This window comes from Anabrus simplex, chromosome 9 (genome assembly GCF_040414725.1).
Source record: "Anabrus simplex isolate iqAnaSimp1 chromosome 9, ASM4041472v1, whole genome shotgun sequence".
NCBI lineage: Eukaryota > Metazoa > Arthropoda > Insecta > Orthoptera > Tettigoniidae > Anabrus > Anabrus simplex.
In genome coordinates this window covers 12,092,538-12,111,504 of record NC_090273.1, presented here as the reverse complement: position 1 = coordinate 12,111,504, position 18,967 = coordinate 12,092,538, and the positions used below count along the sequence as shown (strand labels likewise).

At 37.0% G+C, this 18,967-nt stretch overlaps 1 protein-coding gene across 2 annotated transcripts in view; it reads left to right on the top strand.

Moving 5' to 3' along the window:
- Positions 1-18,967, top strand: part of LOC136880948 (proto-oncogene c-Rel) — a 149,795-nt gene that overhangs the window by 19,762 nt on the left and 111,066 nt on the right. For both annotated transcript variants that reach the window (XM_067153486.2, XM_067153487.2), the window contains exon 4: positions 2,564-2,807. In XM_067153486.2, coding sequence (XP_067009587.1) covers positions 2,564-2,807 — 244 coding nt within the window. The remainder of the gene's footprint in view (positions 1-2,563; positions 2,808-18,967) is intronic.

Sequence of the window (18,967 nt, the reverse complement as noted above, 5' to 3'; positions counted from 1 at the left end):
ATTGTCATCTTGGTCACATTCTGCTTCTCTTACCCTCTTTGGCTCCTTCCATTATTCTCCTTGGTAACTTATCTTTCTCATTTTGTGTGAGCCATGACCAAAGCCGATTTATGTACATAGCTTTGTCCATTGAATTAATTCCTAACATGCTTTGCTCTCCTCAGTCCAAGAACCCTCTTGCCATTTTCCCCACCTTCTCGCTACCTTCATGTTTGTTACTGCCATTTTATGACTAAGTATGGAGAGAATACTGCATCAAGCTGTTCACTGATGACCCACAACCAATGCCATGTCACCAGAACCCAACAGACTTTGAACCAATGATCCTTAGAGAAAAAGTGGAACGTGCAATAAAAAAGCTTCGGAACTGGAAAGCACCAGGCCAAGATGGAATCACTGCTGAAATCCTGAAAAGCATGGGTGACCTAGGTGTCGACATCCTCCACAAGTTATGTCAGAAGATACGGACATCTGAAAATTGGCAGGACCAGTGGTGCCAATCCATCTTCGTACCACTGTTCAAGAAAGTTTCTCCACTTGACTGTGCAAACTATTGAACGATAGCCCTCATCTCCCATGCCAGTAAAATCATGTTCACGGTTGCTTCAAGTATCTGGAGTCTATTGTCACAAATACCGGAGACTGTGAACATGAGATCTGTAAGTGCATTGGGATTGCGAGAAATTCAAGAGCAAAACTTACTCGCATCTGGAAGGACACCTCCATCACTTCCAAAACAAAGCTCACCCTCATTCAAACTCTTATCTTCAGAAACTTGGACAATGAAGATGGCGGATCGCCGCAGGATTGATGCTCTAGAAATGTGGTGCTATAGGAGATTACTGCGAATACCATGGACAGCACACCGTACTAATGAATCGATCCTGCAACAGCTCGGCATCAGAACAAGACTGTGACCCTTATCAACCAAAAACAACTCAGATATTTTGGTCATATTGCCAGAAGACAGGAGGCAATAGGAAATACTTATCATAGAGGGAAAAGTCGACGGCTGAAGACCTAGAGGACATGCACTGTTACGATGGATGGACCCGATCAAGAGCTTGACCAGGATGAGCTTACAACAAGCAAGTCACCATGCCCAAAGCAGAGACTCTTGGAGGAAGATCACCAAAAGAATTGTCGTGTGATACCACTACACTCTTACGAAGGGTTGGACCAAAAGAGAGATTCTAAGATATTCTGGGTCTTTGTGGCTTTCAGTCCCGGACTGCAAAGTTGGTCAGAAAACAGATCATTGAAAAGTAATTTTGTGTTGCTTTTTTCTTGTAGAATAGCGTTGAGTTACCCTTGTTACATATTGACGTGATATCACTTTCCATAGTGCCATCTGCAAAAATACACATCTTAAGTACTTGAAATGACCTACCTGTTCCATTTTTTTTCTTTCTTTCAACTGGACATTCCTTGCTGACATCACTTTACTCTTGGAAATGCTAAGTCTTCAGCTCGAAGGCTGGTTGGATCCTCAAATAGAGCCATCAAGTTAAATGATTTTAGAAAATATTCAGAAACCATGACAGCACCATAATGAGGCTTTCAAGGCATGATGGGGAGGGCGATCAATTGCCATTGTTTTCCTTGCTTGCCCAGAAAGTGCTAATGCAGCATGACTGACCCTATAAGAAGCAAGCACCTTTCGTAACATCCCGGTGCTCTGAATGTCGTACTACTCGTACCTGTCACTTCTACGGTATAAATGGAAGCTGCATTTTGTTTTCACCTATGCTGAGAGACATGCAGAGGCACTGCATCAATCGAGAAATGGCAACAGCCAGTCACAATACATAACTTTTTATTAAATAAAACAATAAGTATCTTCTAAATGTATGAAAAGAAAGTCCAGAGAATTTCTTCTTTCACATCTGCAAATGGTTTATTTGTTCTACAGTATGAAAATATATCTCATTGAACAGAAATGTTTTTTATAATACCATTATAAGTGATATAATCCTGAAAGTATTATGAACTACTCTAATTCAGATCGAATGTTACTCAGTGCAGAACATAACTCTATGTTTATTCTCCTTGCTTCCTACATGATGGAAGGGTCAAGGGAAAAGAAGCAGGTAAGTCAACTTCGTCCATAACAACTGAAGTTCGAAATATATATACAGGTTTATTATTTTAAAAACAAAAAAACCAACACCTGTATTAACTGGCTGCCATGAATTGCAAGGTAATTTGCTACTGCTTCCTTCTTTGATTTTCCCTAGTATTTTCTTTTTCTTCGTGGACATGTAAGTCTGTCTGTCTGTCTGTCTGTCTGTCTGTCTGTCTGTCTGTCTGTCTGTCTGTCTGTCTGTCTGTCTGTCTGTCTGTACTGTTTCTTTCTTGTACACCACTGGTGTCTCTTAAAAGCCAAGAAGTTTTTGAGGTGGTGTTGATAACTTTCATAGCCAATGATGCTGCTATTTCCTCCAGTTCAACATAAGAGGGAATCCTCTAGAATGCAATAGGTTTTGTTTTTCTTCTTGATATTCTGATTTCTAATTCATGAACATTTGTTGTGTGGAATGAACGATTTTTCTTTTTGTTTCAGATTGTCGGTTATAAGGGGCGTGCTGTAGTGGTAGTGTCATGTGTTACCAAGGACCCTCCTTACCGCCCTCATCCTCACAACTTGGTGGGGAAAGAAGGTTGCAAGAAAGGTGTATGTACAGTTGAAATTACTAGTGAAAATATGACTGTGTCGTTCTCCAACCTCGGTATTCAGTGCGTCAAGAAGAAGGACATTGATGATGCCCTTAAAGTGCGAGAGGACATTCGTGTTGACCCTTTTAGAAGTGAGTGTAGTTCATCCAATAAGTGTGTAGTTACAGGTAGTAGTGTTTAACTCTCCTGGTTTTTTCAGGCAAGTATGAGAGATTAACTTCTGGTTTTTACTGAAAAGTGATAGCTGTATAACATAGTCACTGGCTTTTCACCTAGATGACCCTAGTTTGAGTCCCAAGCAATACATGTCTTTTATTTTTTTAATGAAAACTACGTCCCTGTCATTCAAAATTCCACAAAAATCTCTAGCACCCGTGGCTGTGATTTTAATATCAACCAACAGTTGCTTAAAACTGCGAGCTGGGGCATCTGTTAAGACCATTGGCATGTAGATTGGAAATTTTTTTTTCCCCGCAACGTTGTTCCAAACTAAAAAGCGCGATTGAACTTATTTAACAGATGAACTAGCTTTCTTCTCTTCCAAAAATGTCTTGATCCTCTCGCTGTGATTTTTCTTCCATTCTTCCGTCCGTACAGTGGGGGTCGGCATTTTCGGTTTTGCAGCAAAATTATCTTTATGAATATTGAATTTTTACAACCGCATTGTAATAGATTAAACATCTGTGTTTCGTAGTTAAGAAATGTCCGCCTCCGTAGCATAGGTCTACTGCAGCTCTGATGACGTCGCACAAATAGGTGAATAGGCCTAGCTTCATGTCCAACCCGCGCATTGCAAGCATACATCAGTCATGCTATATGTCTGTGTTTTTAGATAATAATGTCCACCAGCGTAATGGTTAGCACAATTAGTTGCTGTTCTCGGGAGTCTGACTTTGATTCCCAGTACCGTACTGCCAGGAATTTATGAATGGCAGGAAGTTTGATATGCGGTAAAAGAGGTACATGTAACTCCCCTCCACTGGGGGTGTGTCTAAAAAGAGCTGTACCACCTCGGGATTAGGAAACGAGTTTACTTTAGTTGAGAAATATTTGCGCATTCGTGGTTATTGCTATTTATACAGCAGGCGAGATCATTAACAAAGTTGTCGTTTAATATTTGGGGAGAAGTAAGTTTAAAACGTGATAAAAGCTATCCAATTAAAGCGATTGTTTTACTCGCCAACGTACCTAACAAATAATAATAATAATTTTATGTCCCCATGTACTTTTAACAATTTTCGGATACGCCAACAAAACATACTGGAGTATGCGTTCATAAAACGAGCAGACAACGAACGTACGAAATTAAACATAATGATAATAAAATGCATTACTGCCACGCCTGTTGATATTCATAAATGCGGTATATTTTCTTGTTATTTATTTTTATTCTTTCCATCAAGGAACTTTTGGCACCATCAGGGCGATAATATACCTAACCTAAACAATGTGGTCTGTCTTACCTCATGGACAGTTGTTTATAAAATCCTGATGTGATAAATGTAAAGAACAAGCATAAAATGTACTTAAAAATAGGGGTCTGTGTTTCAACAGCCGCAGTTATCAAAAGAAGTACAACTCGTAACATACGCTAGTTATCAGCTGATGGTTTGGCACACAGAATACCGGTTTGGTATGCCTTCTACAGACGGCTTTATTCGGACGGAGTTGCTTCATAGACACCAACTGGGAATATAAGAGATCATCTCCAGAAACCATTTGGGAATAGATTCACACTGTTTAAACTCTATAGTCGGGAACGAAGTGATTTTTAAAAGGTTCAAAAAGGCGGGACCTCGTATGCTCTCGTTTGCAGTGCTTGGCCCGTATGCTCTCGTTTGCAGTGCTTGGCTCAAAGCAAAGAGAATGAAGCATGGCTGATGCGACTGAAATGAAATGTCGTATGGCTTTTAGTGCCGGGATATCCCAGGACGGGTTCGGCTCACCAGGTGCAGGTCTTTCTATTTGACACCCGTAGGTGACCTGCGCGTCATGATGAGGATGAAATGATGATGAAGACAACACATACACCCAGCCCCCGTGCCATTGGAATTAACCAATTAAGGTTAAAATCCCCGACCCGGCCGGGAATCGAACCCGGGACCCTCTGAACCGAAGGCCAGTACGCTGACCGTTCAGCCAACGAGTCGGACGCTGACGCGACTAACGAGATGGCAGTGAAGATGTCACTTGGAATTCCGACACACCGGTAGCAGGGCAGGGAAGTTGGCGGCGCAAGGCGATAATTCAAATGAAAGCAGTGACCAGGTTTACTGTGTGGTAGGCCTACTGCTGAACTGACAGAAACAAATGACTGGCCATTAAGTTATTTTGTATCAATATTTAATTATATGATAACACGATACCCTTATCGCTTTGTTCTACGGGGTCGAGTATGACGTGAGACGAATCTTCGTAGCGAGTTTTTACGGCCGTATGCCCTTCCTGACGTCAACCTCACCAGAGGAAATAATGAGATGTAACGAATGATGTGATATGAGTAACTAAAATAGATTTTTATATGTACCGTAGGTCTAAAAGTCGTGTTCACATTTATTGTCTTTTTACGTTTAGAAATACTGCCTTCTGACGAAAATAGCCAGTATAACTTAAATACATTCTAAGTTTGTTAAATAATAGTATAAAATGTTTACACGTACAATTTATAGCTCTTTATAGCCTAGAAGTCGTGTTAGCGGCACAAAATTGAGGTTATCACATATAGGACCCCCTTTACTATTTTTGGCTGTAAAAGTGGGGGGGGGGGGGGGGGAAAGGGGTCTAATACGCGAGGAAATACGGTAATTGCAGTTTTATACACTTGCTTATTCCTTGGACTAAAGCCCATGTAAGACCTTGGGTCTTTTATAGAATCCATAGCTTCTCTTCTCTATTTCTGGTCTTGCTTCTCTGTCTTCCTAACTCTGACCCCTCCCCCAAGATCCTCCTCAGCATCATCGAGTCATTTCTTCTTTGGCTTCAAGTCTTTTTCCTTCTGGCTAAGTGCTCTGTCGTCAGGCATTCTTTCAACATGCCCTAGTTCCCTCTATGCATAAGTGGTAAAGTACTGTATAGGCTTCTGAATCCCAATATCCTGAGTTTAAAACCAACAGAGGTACTTCCTGTTTTTTTTTTTTTTTAAGGGTGGGAAGAAGTCTGTTCAACCCTCCATGTCATATGATGTCATCCTCTAAATGATCTCTGGTGGTCACATGTGGTGTTTCCCTGACAAAATTATTTAAAACTCAGCCGTTGCTCACCCAACAGAGATCTGGTTTACTCATCCTGATCATGAGTTGCAAAAGTTTGTAAATTCTCTTTCCTGAAATGATTCATCTGAGAGCTTTCGTTACAGAGAGGTGGACATCGCCAAGGCGAATGCCCTTGAGTCAGAGATAATTTACAGCACTCGTAAATAACTGAGCATTTGTTGAATTGTTAACTTTCTCCAAGTTCTCAGATGTTAGCAGAATATTTTCTGCCCTTCATGATCTGAAATTGAGAAAGGCTTTGCACAAATCTGAAGAAAATGGTGACTAGATGTTGCAACAACTGTAGCACTATCTATTATGCTGGGCTATAGAAAATTGTTCTTCAAAAAGTCCTTTTTTTGTTTATTATTGACTGTTTTTCCACAAGCTTTCCTTAATAAAAATTGATTTGTTTGTTGAAAATATATCCACACCAAATTCAATGCTGCTCGACATACTGAATCCTTTCCTGTTCTGCAGGTTACTGGTGATTCATTTTTTACAGAAAATCAAAACCTAAAGCACAGAGAGGCCCAAAGGAAAAAGAAAAACCAAAATCACTTTCTAAATTGTCATTAATTAAATGCAAAAAAATGTTATGCAATTAACAATGAGCATTTAACACATCACTTATCAAACAAAGATGTGTTCGATGTGTCATCTGTCTTCTTTATGATGAACTCCATACACTCGGTAAGCCTCGTTGCCATAGCTTCACACTGGTCCCTGTCAATATTTTGGAGAAACTGTCTCGATGTTCTCCCAAAGATGTGGAAGACCACGTGAAGTGTGTCTGAAGCACTGTTCTTTTAGTAATCCCCACAAAACACTGACAGATCAGGACTTCATGCAGGATATGGAAAATCTGTGCCTCTTGGAATGAATTGACTGGGAAACGTCTTGAAATAGGCAACCATTCCCCCAACTAGTATGGGTGGTAGCCCCATCTTGTTGAAACGCTTGTCCATTTTTATTTTTGATATAGTGTAAGCGATTTCTTTTTAGTTTGAAGTTAGTTAATCTATACCTGTTTAGATTCTTCAGTCTGTTGAAACTAATTTGTGATCAGATAAAATTGTGAAAATACCTGAAAAAGAAAACTTTTAACAACAGATAATACCTGAAAAGAAACAAATGCAGTGAAACCCCATTAGTGCGTTCCTCAATAACACATTTTCTGCTTAGCGTGTCGTAAATTCGAAGTCTCGATTTTCATGGTATTACAGTAGAACCTAGATGATTCGAAATCGGTTAATTCAAAATCATGCCTAATTCGAAGAAGCTCTCGTTCCTGGACACATGAGGTATGGTTTTGCTTGACTTCGTTGACTTAATTCCTATATCTCCTAAGTGGAGCATAGGGCATCAATGAACTTCCGCCACTGGACTCTGTTCTGCACCATCGTCCTAATCTCGATCCAGGTCTTCCCTCCTTTCTCCATCCCTTCTGCTATTACACTCCTCTTCCATGTGTTCCTTGGTCTGCCTCTTCTCCTGCTACCTTGTGGGTTCGATTCCAGGGCTTGTCTTACTATGTTGTCTTTATCTCGGCGTAATGTATGCCCGAACCATTTTCATTTCGTAGCACGCATCTCGATATCAGTGGGTGTTTGATGGGTTCTTCTCCATAGCTCTTCATTGGAGATTACTTGTGGCCACCATATCCTCAGGATATTCCTCAAACTTCTGCTCACAAATGTTTGAAGTCTGCTAATCAGTTGTTTGTTAGTCTTCCATGTTTCACACCCATAGAGCAGTACTGACTTGACATTTGTGTTGATGATGCGTAGTTTGGTATAGGTGTTAAGTTCCCTTGATTTCTAGATTAGTCTCAGCATTGCAAATGTTCCTTTAGCCTTATTTATTCTATTTCCTATATCCTCTATAGTTCCTCTCTCAGGGGTGACTATACTTCCCAGGTAGCAAAACTGCTTGACTTGCTCAATCTCTTGGTTTCCTAAAAATAATAGTGCTTTGTTTCGGTTATTATTGCGCATCTCCTTGTTTTTTTTTTTTGTTTGTTTTTTTTTCACTTTATCTTCAGTGCCACCTTTGATGCTTCGGTTTTTAAATCATTCAGCTTTGCTTCCATATCCTTAAAACTGCTGGCTAGCAAACACAAGTCATCCACAAAGTCCAAGTCCTCCAACCTGCCTGTCAGTCCCCATTGAATTCCTCTTCTGCGATTCATTGCCTTCTTCATCATAAGATCCAGCACCATCAGAAATAGTATAGGTAACAGCAAACATCCTTGCTTAACTCCTGTGTTTACTGGGATGGGCTCAGACAAAATCCCCTGATGTAAAACTTTACATGTGTAGTTCTTATACATTTCTTGGATTATCTTTATAATTTTCTTTGGAATCCCAAACTCTTTCATGGCTTTCCACACCTTCTTCCTCATTACACTATCAAACGCCTTTTCAAAGTCTACAAATAGTAGATACAGTGACGACTGCAGCTCCGTGGATTGTTCTATAATTACGCTCAGTGTGTTGATCTGGTCTGTACAGGAATAGCCTTCTCTAAATCCTGCTTGTACTTTCCTCAGCCTTGAGTTAACTCGCTTTTTCATCTTTTCTAAAATTACTCGTGGGTATACTTGGTATCGAAAGGAGGGTAATCCCTCTCCAGTTATCACATTGTAATAAATCTCCTTTCTTCGAAAGCTTAATCAACAGTCCTTTCTTCCAATCTGTAGGGATCTTCTCTTCTTCTCAAATCTTCTTGAAAATTGGGAACAGAATCTCGACTGAAGTACACACATCCACTTTCAACGCCTCCGGTGCGATGTTGTCCATGCCTACTGCTTTGCCATTCTTTAGTTGTTTAATGGCCCTTTCGATCTCTGTTCTTGATAGTGGTTCTGTACTGATAGCAACATCTTCCTGCTCTTCTTCTATCATCACCTCTGTCTCCTCTTCCTCAATTGTTTCACGATTCAAGATCTCCAGAAAGTGTTCTCTCCATAATCTCCTATCTTTGGCTTTCACTGGCTTGTCAGATCTATAAAAATTTCCTGTTAATCTCTTGGTAATATGGTAAAGGGTCTTACTATCATTGTTTTGTGCTGCCGCCTCAGCTTGTGTTACAAGATTATTGATAAATGCTCGTTTGTCAAGTTGAAATCTCCTCTTCACTATTCTGTTAAGTTCATTAAAGTCAGTTTTAGCTTGTACCTTTTCTTGTGTTCTTGCGGTATTGAGTCTTTTCTTACATTCCTTCCTTTGATTCACAGCTTCCCATAAGAAGATGTACAATATTATAGGGAAGGATCCACCTTTCAATACTCCGTAGTAAGTTGAACTAAAAAGTAGTTACAACCTGTTTATTGGGACCGGTTTCAACACATTTCAAGTGTCATCATCAGCCAATTAGCGAAGATCTTAAAACAACTAATATATTGAACACAGGCAAAAAATTAACATTGTATCATATCGTAGCAATTCAGTTAATGTTCAAAACACAATAATCACAGTCAAGAGAGTAAACAGAACATCACTATCTTGCGCCAAAAACAAATATAGTTGAAGTTCATAAGCAGATCAAGTATGCACTTATGTAAAGTCGTTGCTAGGCAGGTCTTGTAGGCATTTGTTTCTCCGGCCGAAGAGTAAAAGGTGACGTGAATGAAGTCTTAGGAAAACAGTGGTGGATTTAATTTCGTCAAATTCAAAGTGGATATATAGGTTTTAAAATAATTTAAAACGTTAAAAAAGAATAAAGCCAAATAAAAATATATTAAAAAATAGGAAGAAATAATGAAAGAAATACGAGGTTCAACTCAAAACAACTTGCCGTAGTAATTGATAAAGAAATGATAAATAGAGAAAGGGGGTGGGGAACGTTTATTAGAGGTTGTAACTACTTTTTAGTTCAACTTACTACGGAGTGTTGAAAGGTGGATCCTTCCCTATAATATTGTACATCTTCTTATTTCTCTATTCAATACGGAACAATCATGAAGTTTTTAACTTTAAATGATAAAGCTTCCCATAAGTAATCCATTCCTCTTTTTCTCTCTCCCTTTTGCCTAAGACCTTTTCACAGGTATTAATGTAGGTACTCTCTATCCTCTTCCAATTATATTCAATATCCTCATTCCTCCCTTAACTGTTGGAATCGGTTTCTCAATTCTAGTGAAAAATATTGTTGCACTTCCTTATCCTTCAGTTTATCCCAGTTATACTTTATCCTCCTCTTCTGATGTATGTACTTGAAATCTTCAGTCGGAGCGTAGCTACTACTAAGTGATGGTCACTTCCCACATCTGACCCCCTCTTGTTCCTCACATCCAACAGGGAGGTTCACCATGTCTTGCTGATAGTGAAATGGTCGATCTGATTCTCCATTCTATGGTCAGGGGAAACCCTCGTCACTTTATGGCAATTCTTATGAGGGAAGATAGTGCCTCCTATCACCAGCCTGTGGTTGCTACAAAATTCAATAAGTCTTTCACCATTCTCATTTCCATTACCTATACCATGTTTACCCATTATATTTTCTACTCCTTGGTTATCATCATTGCCAACTTTTGCATTCAGGTCTCCCATCACGACCATAATATCCCTTTTCTTTGCCTTTAACAGGATTCGATGTAGCTGACCATAAAATTGCTCTTCTTCTTCTTCTAACTGTTGGTGCATAACACTGCACCACTGTAATTGGTCTAACTCTTGATGCAAATCGAGCTACTACAATCCTTTCTGAGACTGGGTACCATTCTATCAAACTCCTCCTTGTCTTTGAGTGATCAGTAATCCAACACTCCCTCTATGTTGTTCTTCTCTTCCAGAATACAGCAGCGTATCCCCTTCCTTGGTCTTTATCTCACCGAACCCAATCCATCTCGTCTCACTCAAGCCTAGTATGTCCAACCTGTATTGCTTCATCTCCCTAGATACTTCAGCCAATCTTCCTGCCTGCCACATTGTCAGTATGTTCCACATTCCAATTCTCGTGTTCGATTTCATGGTAAAGGTCAAATCCATTTTATCCATCCAGCTTCTATTCATTGATGTTTCTGTAATAGGTTAATCTCTTGGGCGTGTAGGTTATTGGCCTTCAGCACCCAAAGCCTGGTGAAGGGGCTGCCTTCTAAGTAGCCAGGCCTACTGATTTTCTGTCGGGGTTTCTTCCCTTAGCCTTTGAAGTTCCCACTTCTAACTACAAGGCAGCAGTTCCTGTTCTGTTTTCCCCGAATAGGAGGGTTGCCTCTTCCGTCAGTTCCACCGTTCCGAAGTCCCTCTTCTCTGCCTTCACTGCCGTTGAGTTCTTCACCATAACCCTGGCAAGGGACCCTTACATGGGACTACCTGCCGGGTCAGCTGGACCAAGGTTTTTTAAAACGTTGTTACACTTCTATCATTCGCCCTTTGTCCTGACTTGTGACAGGCAGAGCCCGGCTTCTCAAACATTGGGCCCAGGTTGGTGGGTTTGGTATGGTTTTGCACGTTATTTAAATTGTTTAATTTAAAATACGGATAATTCGTGATTCGAAGAACAATTCTCCACCTTATCAATACGAGTTTATTTTACATTACAAATATTCAAGACTAGTTTCGACCCCTATGGGGTCATCCTCAGTTGACATGCATTGTAAATTGTTCATAAAAACATCACGTATAGTGGTAAAAGTTAGACTAGTTTAGGCTGATCATTAATGTTTGGTATGTCTAGTACATGACTAGTGTGCATTGTTCATAAAGACATATATTACCTTACTGCTACTACTATCCAATTTTAAGTTATATAGTATGGAACACAGATATGTTTGTGTAACTCAACAGTGACAAGTTCAAATATTTACAGAATTGGCTGTTGATTAGTCACATGATATTACAGAACACAGGCTTGAACATTTTTGATTTAAGTGTCAGTGCAACATCTTGCTTTTATACATACTAGAAGCTAAATTCATTTTGTAAAGTCATTACATTCTGATTGGAACTTAATGTGAGGTTAAAGTTGAATAAAATATATGCTAATGTGGACATTAAAATATTGTTAAAATGGGCATATAATCAAAAACAATGGTATGTATGCCACACATGTCTAGTATAAAAACTCATTACATTGATGCTGTTAGTGTGCAGTACAGCATATACACTGATTTGGCATAAATGGATTTGTATATATATTGTTCCAACAAAGTGGATCCATAAAAATATAAGATGTATAGGTAATTAGTATTATAATGATCCACTGCAAATTAGGTAATGCTGTTGTTTATCTGAAGATCTATTGGCAGCTACAGATATTAAAGTTGTTAAAAATGTTAATGGAACATGTTTTCTTCCGTAGACGCGATGTTTAAGATTGGTGGCATTAGTCAAATATGATGAAAGTTATGCGTCTTGGTGCACGTTGGTTAGTTCTGGAAGCTTGTATGTAATGAGAAACCAAGGTGGAGTGTCTGGAAATAGAAATAAAAGTGTGATAATGTTGTGGATAGAAAGTGTGATAGTGAAACGTATGTCGTTTACTTACGTAGAGTGCTGGAGCCGTGCGTTCTTAGTAGCTGCCTGTTGGGATCTGGTGCGCGTAGCTCTGAGATTGTGGTTAGCGGCGGTGGAGGGGAGGTTTGGGGGGATAGGTGGAGTGTTAGTAATAGGAGTGGGGTTGGAGGGGGGAGGGTTTTGAGGCGGTTGATTTGAACATATCGATTTTTGCTTGTTTATTCTTTTGATATAGAAATCTTTTAATAAGGGAATTACTGCATGAAAAAGGATGTTATTTCTGTCTATACTTTCATTTAGGTTGGAGTTTGGATTCACATATTTGTCTAAATTTATGTAAAATTCTTCTATTATACTGAGTAAGGGACTTTTTGGGTTCATGTTAAGGATTTGCATGTCGTTCTTAATGTCTGTGAAATTATGTTTTTGATCGTCAATATGCTGACCCATAGCCGAAAAATGTCTGTGCTTGACGGCGTTTACATGTTCATTATATCGTATTAAAAAACTTCTACCGGTAAGTCCTATATAGCTGGCTTGGCAGTCGTTACATTTTAGGCGATAGACTCCTGAATGATTGTATTTATTCGTGTTATTAACTAATTTGGAATTGTATAGTATGTTGGTGTTGTTGCGTGCCGTTTTATATGCTATTTTTAGGCCTTGTTTTTTGAAGATGTTTGTTATGGGATGTATATGGTTATTGTTATAAGTAAACAGTGCATATTCTTTTTTATTTTTAGTGATTCTAGTTAGCTTGGTTTTAGGTTGGTTTTTGACTTTATTGATGATCCGGTTTATCATTTCTCTTTTGTATCCATTTTGTTTTGCTATTTCATGGATTGTGTTTAGTTCTTTATTTAGATTTTCTTTTGAAAGTGGAATGTTGTATGCTCTATGAATCATACTATAGTATGCAGCTCTTTTATGGGTATGTGGGTGGGTGGAGTCTATCTTTATTGTATTTGATGTATGGGTAGGTTTCCTATATATGTTGTATGTTAGGTGGTTGTTATGTCTGGTTATGGATATATCTAGGTAGTTTATGGTGTTGTTGTGTTCAGTGTCCATGGTAAATTTAATGTGGGGATCTATTTTATTTAGTTGTTCTAGGATTATGTTTTCATTAGTATGTCTGTTGTCCATGATTATAAATGCATCATCGACAAACCTGCACCAATAGATTATATTTTCTATTTTTTTAATTTCTTGATGTTCTAAGTGATCCATATATATATCAGCTATTATGCCTGATATTGGTGATCCCATAGGTAATCCTTTTTGTTGATAAATAGTGTCATGGAACTTGAAATAGTTGTTATTGATAGCAAATTGTAGAAGTTTAATAAATTCATCTATTTCCAATTTGCTTAGCTTACTGTGGTTATAAAGGTTGGATTCTATGATAGTGATAGTTTTTTGTGTGGGTATATTAGGATACATGTTTGTTATATCATATGTAGCTAGCTTGTAAAAATGTTCTATTCTAATATTCTTAGTAATGTTGCAGAAATCTATTGAGTTTTTTATGGTTTTGTTTGCTTGAAAAACATAATGTTTTTTGAGGAATTTTTGTATGTATTTGGATAATTTATAAATAGGGCTTGGTCTATAATTTATTATGGGTCTCATAGGAATGTTGTTTTTATGGATCTTAGGATAAGCTTTAGCTGTAGGTATCCCTGGATTCATAGTGGTTAATTTTGCAGTTTCCTGTTCGTTCATAAGAAAATTGGTGTTTTTTAGGAGAATTTTTAAGTTTTTCTGGATACTGTTAGTGGGATCTTTAGTCTTAATTTGAAAGGTTTCATCTTGAAAGCAGGTTTTTGTTTTTGTTATATATTCCTCTTTATCCATAATAACTGTAGTGTTTCCTTTATCTGCCTTTGTTACTATTAGGTTATTTTGCTGTATTTTATTTTTGAGTACCTTAATTTGTGTTTGGTTTGTGATATCTTGATTCTGAGGTTTTTGAGTGATCTTATCAACATATTGTGGTAGTGTTTTTTTGATTTCATATCTAATTTCATTTTGTTTTTCTTGGGGTATTTTATTTAGGGCATCTTCTGTTTCAGTAATAATGGTGGCTATGTTTTCAAATGCTGAATTGTTTTTCCAGTTATGTTTTGGTCCCTTGCTCAGTATAATTGTTTCTTTTTCATTGAATGTTGTGTTAGTTAGGTTTTGGAGTGGGGGATGGAAAATATGTTGGTTGTTATCAGTAGAAACAGTAATATGTTGTCTATGTTGTATATGGTTGGTTTGATTTAGTGATGTCTTGAGTGCGTTAAGTTTCTTGTTTAAGGTATTCTGCTTCTGTATGGCTATGTTTTCTATCTTTTCGTTAGTTATTTGTTGGAAATTGCTCCAGTATGTGTGTGGTAGCTCATGTGAGGCTTTAAGGTGCGCTTCATACATTTGTGTGTTTAGGTGTTGTTTTTTCCTATACATGAATTTAATTTCTTCTTTCAGCCATATTCGATTGGTTTTGTTTTGGGTATTTTGGGTTTGATATGTGTTTCTATGTTTATTATTATATTTCCTAAGAAATTTAGGAGTTAGATTATTAAGTAGGCATTGTTTTAAGAAAGTGATGTTTTTGACAATATTTGTGATCTTAATCTTCAGATTTTGATATCTGTGTGCTATTCTTCTTGCCTGGTTGGCTTTTCCACTATTGTTTATAAGTTTCATTTCCGTATTGATGGATATTACTTTACATAAAAACAATATATATACAATTCTCCACCTTATCAATACGAGTTTATTTTACATTACAAATATTCAAGACTAGTTTCGACCCCTATGGGGTCATCCTCAGTTGACATGCATTGTAAATTGTTCATAAAAACATCACGTATAGTGGTAAAAGTTAGACTAGTTTAGGCTGATCATTAATGTTTGGTATGTCTAGTACATGACTAGTGTGCATTGTTCATAAAGACATATATTACCTTACTGCTACTACTATCCAATTTTAAGTTATATAGTATGGAACACAGATATGTTTGTGTAACTCAACAGTGACAAGTTCAAATATTTACAGAATTGGCTGTTGATTAGTCACATGATATTACAGAACACAGGCTTGAACATTTTTGATTTAAGTGTCAGTGCAACATCTTGCTTTTATACATACTAGAAGCTAAATTCATTTTGTAAAGTCATTACATTCTGATTGGAACTTAATGTGAGGTTAAAGTTGAATAAAATATATGCTAATGTGGACATTAAAATATTGTTAAAATGGGCATATAATCAAAAACAATGGTATGTATGCCACACATGTCTAGTATAAAAACTCATTACATTGATGCTGTTAGTGTGCAGTACAGCATATACACTGATTTGGCATAAATGGATTTGTATATATATTGTTCCAACAAAGTGGATCCATAAAAATATAAGATGTATAGGTAATTAGTATTATAATGATCCACTGCAAATTAGGTAATGCTGTTGTTTATCTGAAGATCTATTGGCAGCTACAGATATTAAAGTTGTTAAAAATGTTAATGGAACATGTTTTCTTCCGTAGACGCGATGTTTAAGATTGGTGGCATTAGTCAAATATGATGAAAGTTATGCGTCTTGGTGCACGTTGGTTAGTTCTGGAAGCTTGTATGTAATGAGAAACCAAGGTGGAGTGTCTGGAAATAGAAATAAAAGTGTGATAATGTTGTGGATAGAAAGTGTGATAGTGAAACGTATGTCGTTTACTTACGTAGAGTGCTGGAGCCGTGCGTTCTTAGTAGCTGCCTGTTGGGATCTGGTGCGCGTAGCTCTGAGATTGTAGTTAGCGGCGGTGGAGGGGAGGTTTGGGGGGATAGGTGGAGTGTTAGTAATAGGAGTGGGGTTGGAGGGGGGAGGGTTTTGAGGCGGTTGATTTGAACATATCGATTTTTGCTTGTTTATTCTTTTGATATAGAAATCTTTTAATAAGGGAATTACTGCATGAAAAAGGATGTTATTTCTGTCTATACTTTCATTTAGGTTGGAGTTTGGATTCACATATTTGTCTAAATTTATGTAAAATTCTTCTATTATACTGAGTAAGGGACTTTTTGGGTTCATGTTAAGGATTTGCATGTCGTTCTTAATGTCTGTGAAATTATGTTTTTGATCGTCAATATGCTGACCCATAGCCGAAAAATGTCTGTGCTTGACGGCGTTTACATGTTCATTATATCGTATTAAAAAACTTCTACCGGTAAGTCCTATATAGCTGGCTTGGCAGTCGTTACATTTTAGGCGATAGACTCCTGAATGATTGTATTTATTCGTGTTATTAACTAATTTGGAATTGTATAGTATGTTGGTGTTGTTGCGTGCCGTTTTATATGCTATTTTTAGGCCTTGTTTTTTGAAGATGTTTGTTATGGGATGTATATGGTTATTGTTATAAGTAAACAGTGCATATTCTTTTTTATTTTTAGTGATTCTAGTTAGCTTGGTTTTAGGTTGGTTTTTGACTTTATTGATGATCCGGTTTATCATTTCTCTTTTGTATCCATTTTGTTTTGCTATTTCATGGATTGTGTTTAGTTCTTTATTTAGATTTTCTTTTGAAAGTGGAATGTTGTATGCTCTATGAATCATACTATAGTATGCAGCTCTTTTATGGGTATGTGGGTGGGTGGAGTCTATCTTTATTGTATTTGATGTATGGGTAGGTTTCCTATATATGTTGTATGTTAGGTGGTTGTTATGTCTGGTTATGGATATATCTAGGTAGTTTATGGTGTTGTTGTGTTCAGTGTCCATGGTAAATTTAATGTGGGGATCTATTTTATTTAGTTGTTCTAGGATTATGTTTTCATTAGTATGTCTGTTGTCCATGATTATAAATGCATCATCGACAAACCTGCACCAATAGATTATATTTTCTATTTTTTTAATTTCTTGATGTTCTAAGTGATCCATATATATATCAGCTATTATGCCTGATATTGGTGATCCCATAGGTAATCCTTTTTGTTGATAAATAGTGTCATGGAACTTGAAATAGTTGTTATTGATAGCAAATTGTAGAAGTTTAATAAATTCATCTATTTCCAATTTGCTTAGCTTACTGTGGTTATAAAGGTTGGATTCTATGATAGTGATAGTTTTTTGTGTGGGTATATTAGGATACATGTTTGTTATATCATATGTAGCTAGCTTGTAAAAATGTTCTATTCTAATATTCTTAGTAATGTTGCAGAAATCTATTGAGTTTTTTATGGTTTTGTTTGCTTGAAAAACATAATGTTTTTTGAGGAATTTTTGTATGTATTTGGATAATTTATAAATAGGGCTTGGTCTATAATTTATTATGGGTCTCATAGGAATGTTGTTTTTATGGATCTTAGGATAAGCTTTAGCTGTAGGTATCCCTGGATTCATAGTGGTTAATTTTGCAGTTTCCTGTTCGTTCATAAGAAAATTGGTGTTTTTTAGGAGAATTTTTAAGTTTTTCTGGATACTGTTAGTGGGATCTTTAGTCTTAATTTGAAAGGTTTCATCTTGAAAGCAGGTTTTTGTTTTTGTTATATATTCCTCTTTATCCATAATAACTGTAGTGTTTCCTTTATCTGCCTTTGTTACTATTAGGTTATTTTGCTGTATTTTATTTTTGAGTACCTTAATTTGTGTTTGGTTTGTGATATCTTGATTCTGAGGTTTTTGAGTGATCTTATCAACATATTGTGGTAGTGTTTTTTTGATTTCATATCTAATTTCATTTTGTTTTTCTTGGGGTATTTTATTTAGGGCATCTTCTGTTTCAGTAATAATGGTGGCTATGTTTTCAAATGCTGAATTGTTTTTCCAGTTATGTTTTGGTCCCTTGCTCAGTATAATTGTTTCTTTTTCATTGAATGTTGTGTTAGTTAGGTTTTGGAGTGGGGGATGGAAAATATGTTGGTTGTTATCAGTAGAAACAGTAATATGTTGTCTATGTTGTATATGGTTGGTTTGATTTAGTGATGTCTTGAGTGCGTTAAGTTTCTTGTTTAAGGTATTCTGCTTCTGTATGGCTATGTTTTCTATCTTTTCGTTAGTTATTTGTTGGAAATTGCTCCAGTATGTGTGTGGTAGCTCATGTGAGGCTTTAAGGTGCGCTTCATACATTTGTGTGTTTAGGTGTTGTTTTTTCCTATACATGAATTTAATTTCTTCTTTCAGCCATATTCGATTGGTTTTGTTTTGGGTATTTTGGGTTTGATATGTGTTTCTATGTTTATTATTATATTTCCTAAGAAATTTAGGAGTTAGATTATTAAGTAGGCATTGTTTTAAGAAAGTGATGTTTTTGACAATATTTGTGATCTTAATCTTCAGATTTTGATATCTGTGTGCTATTCTTCTTGCCTGGTTGGCTTTTCCACTATTGTTTATAAGTTTCATTTCCGTATTGATGGATATTACTTTACATAAAAACAATATATATACAATTCTCCACCTTATCAATACGAGTTTATTTTACATTACAAATATTCAAGACTAGTTTCGACCCCTATGGGGTCATCCTCAGTTGACATGCATTGTAAATTGTTCATAAAAACATCACGTATAGTGGTAAAAGTTAGACTAGTTTAGGCT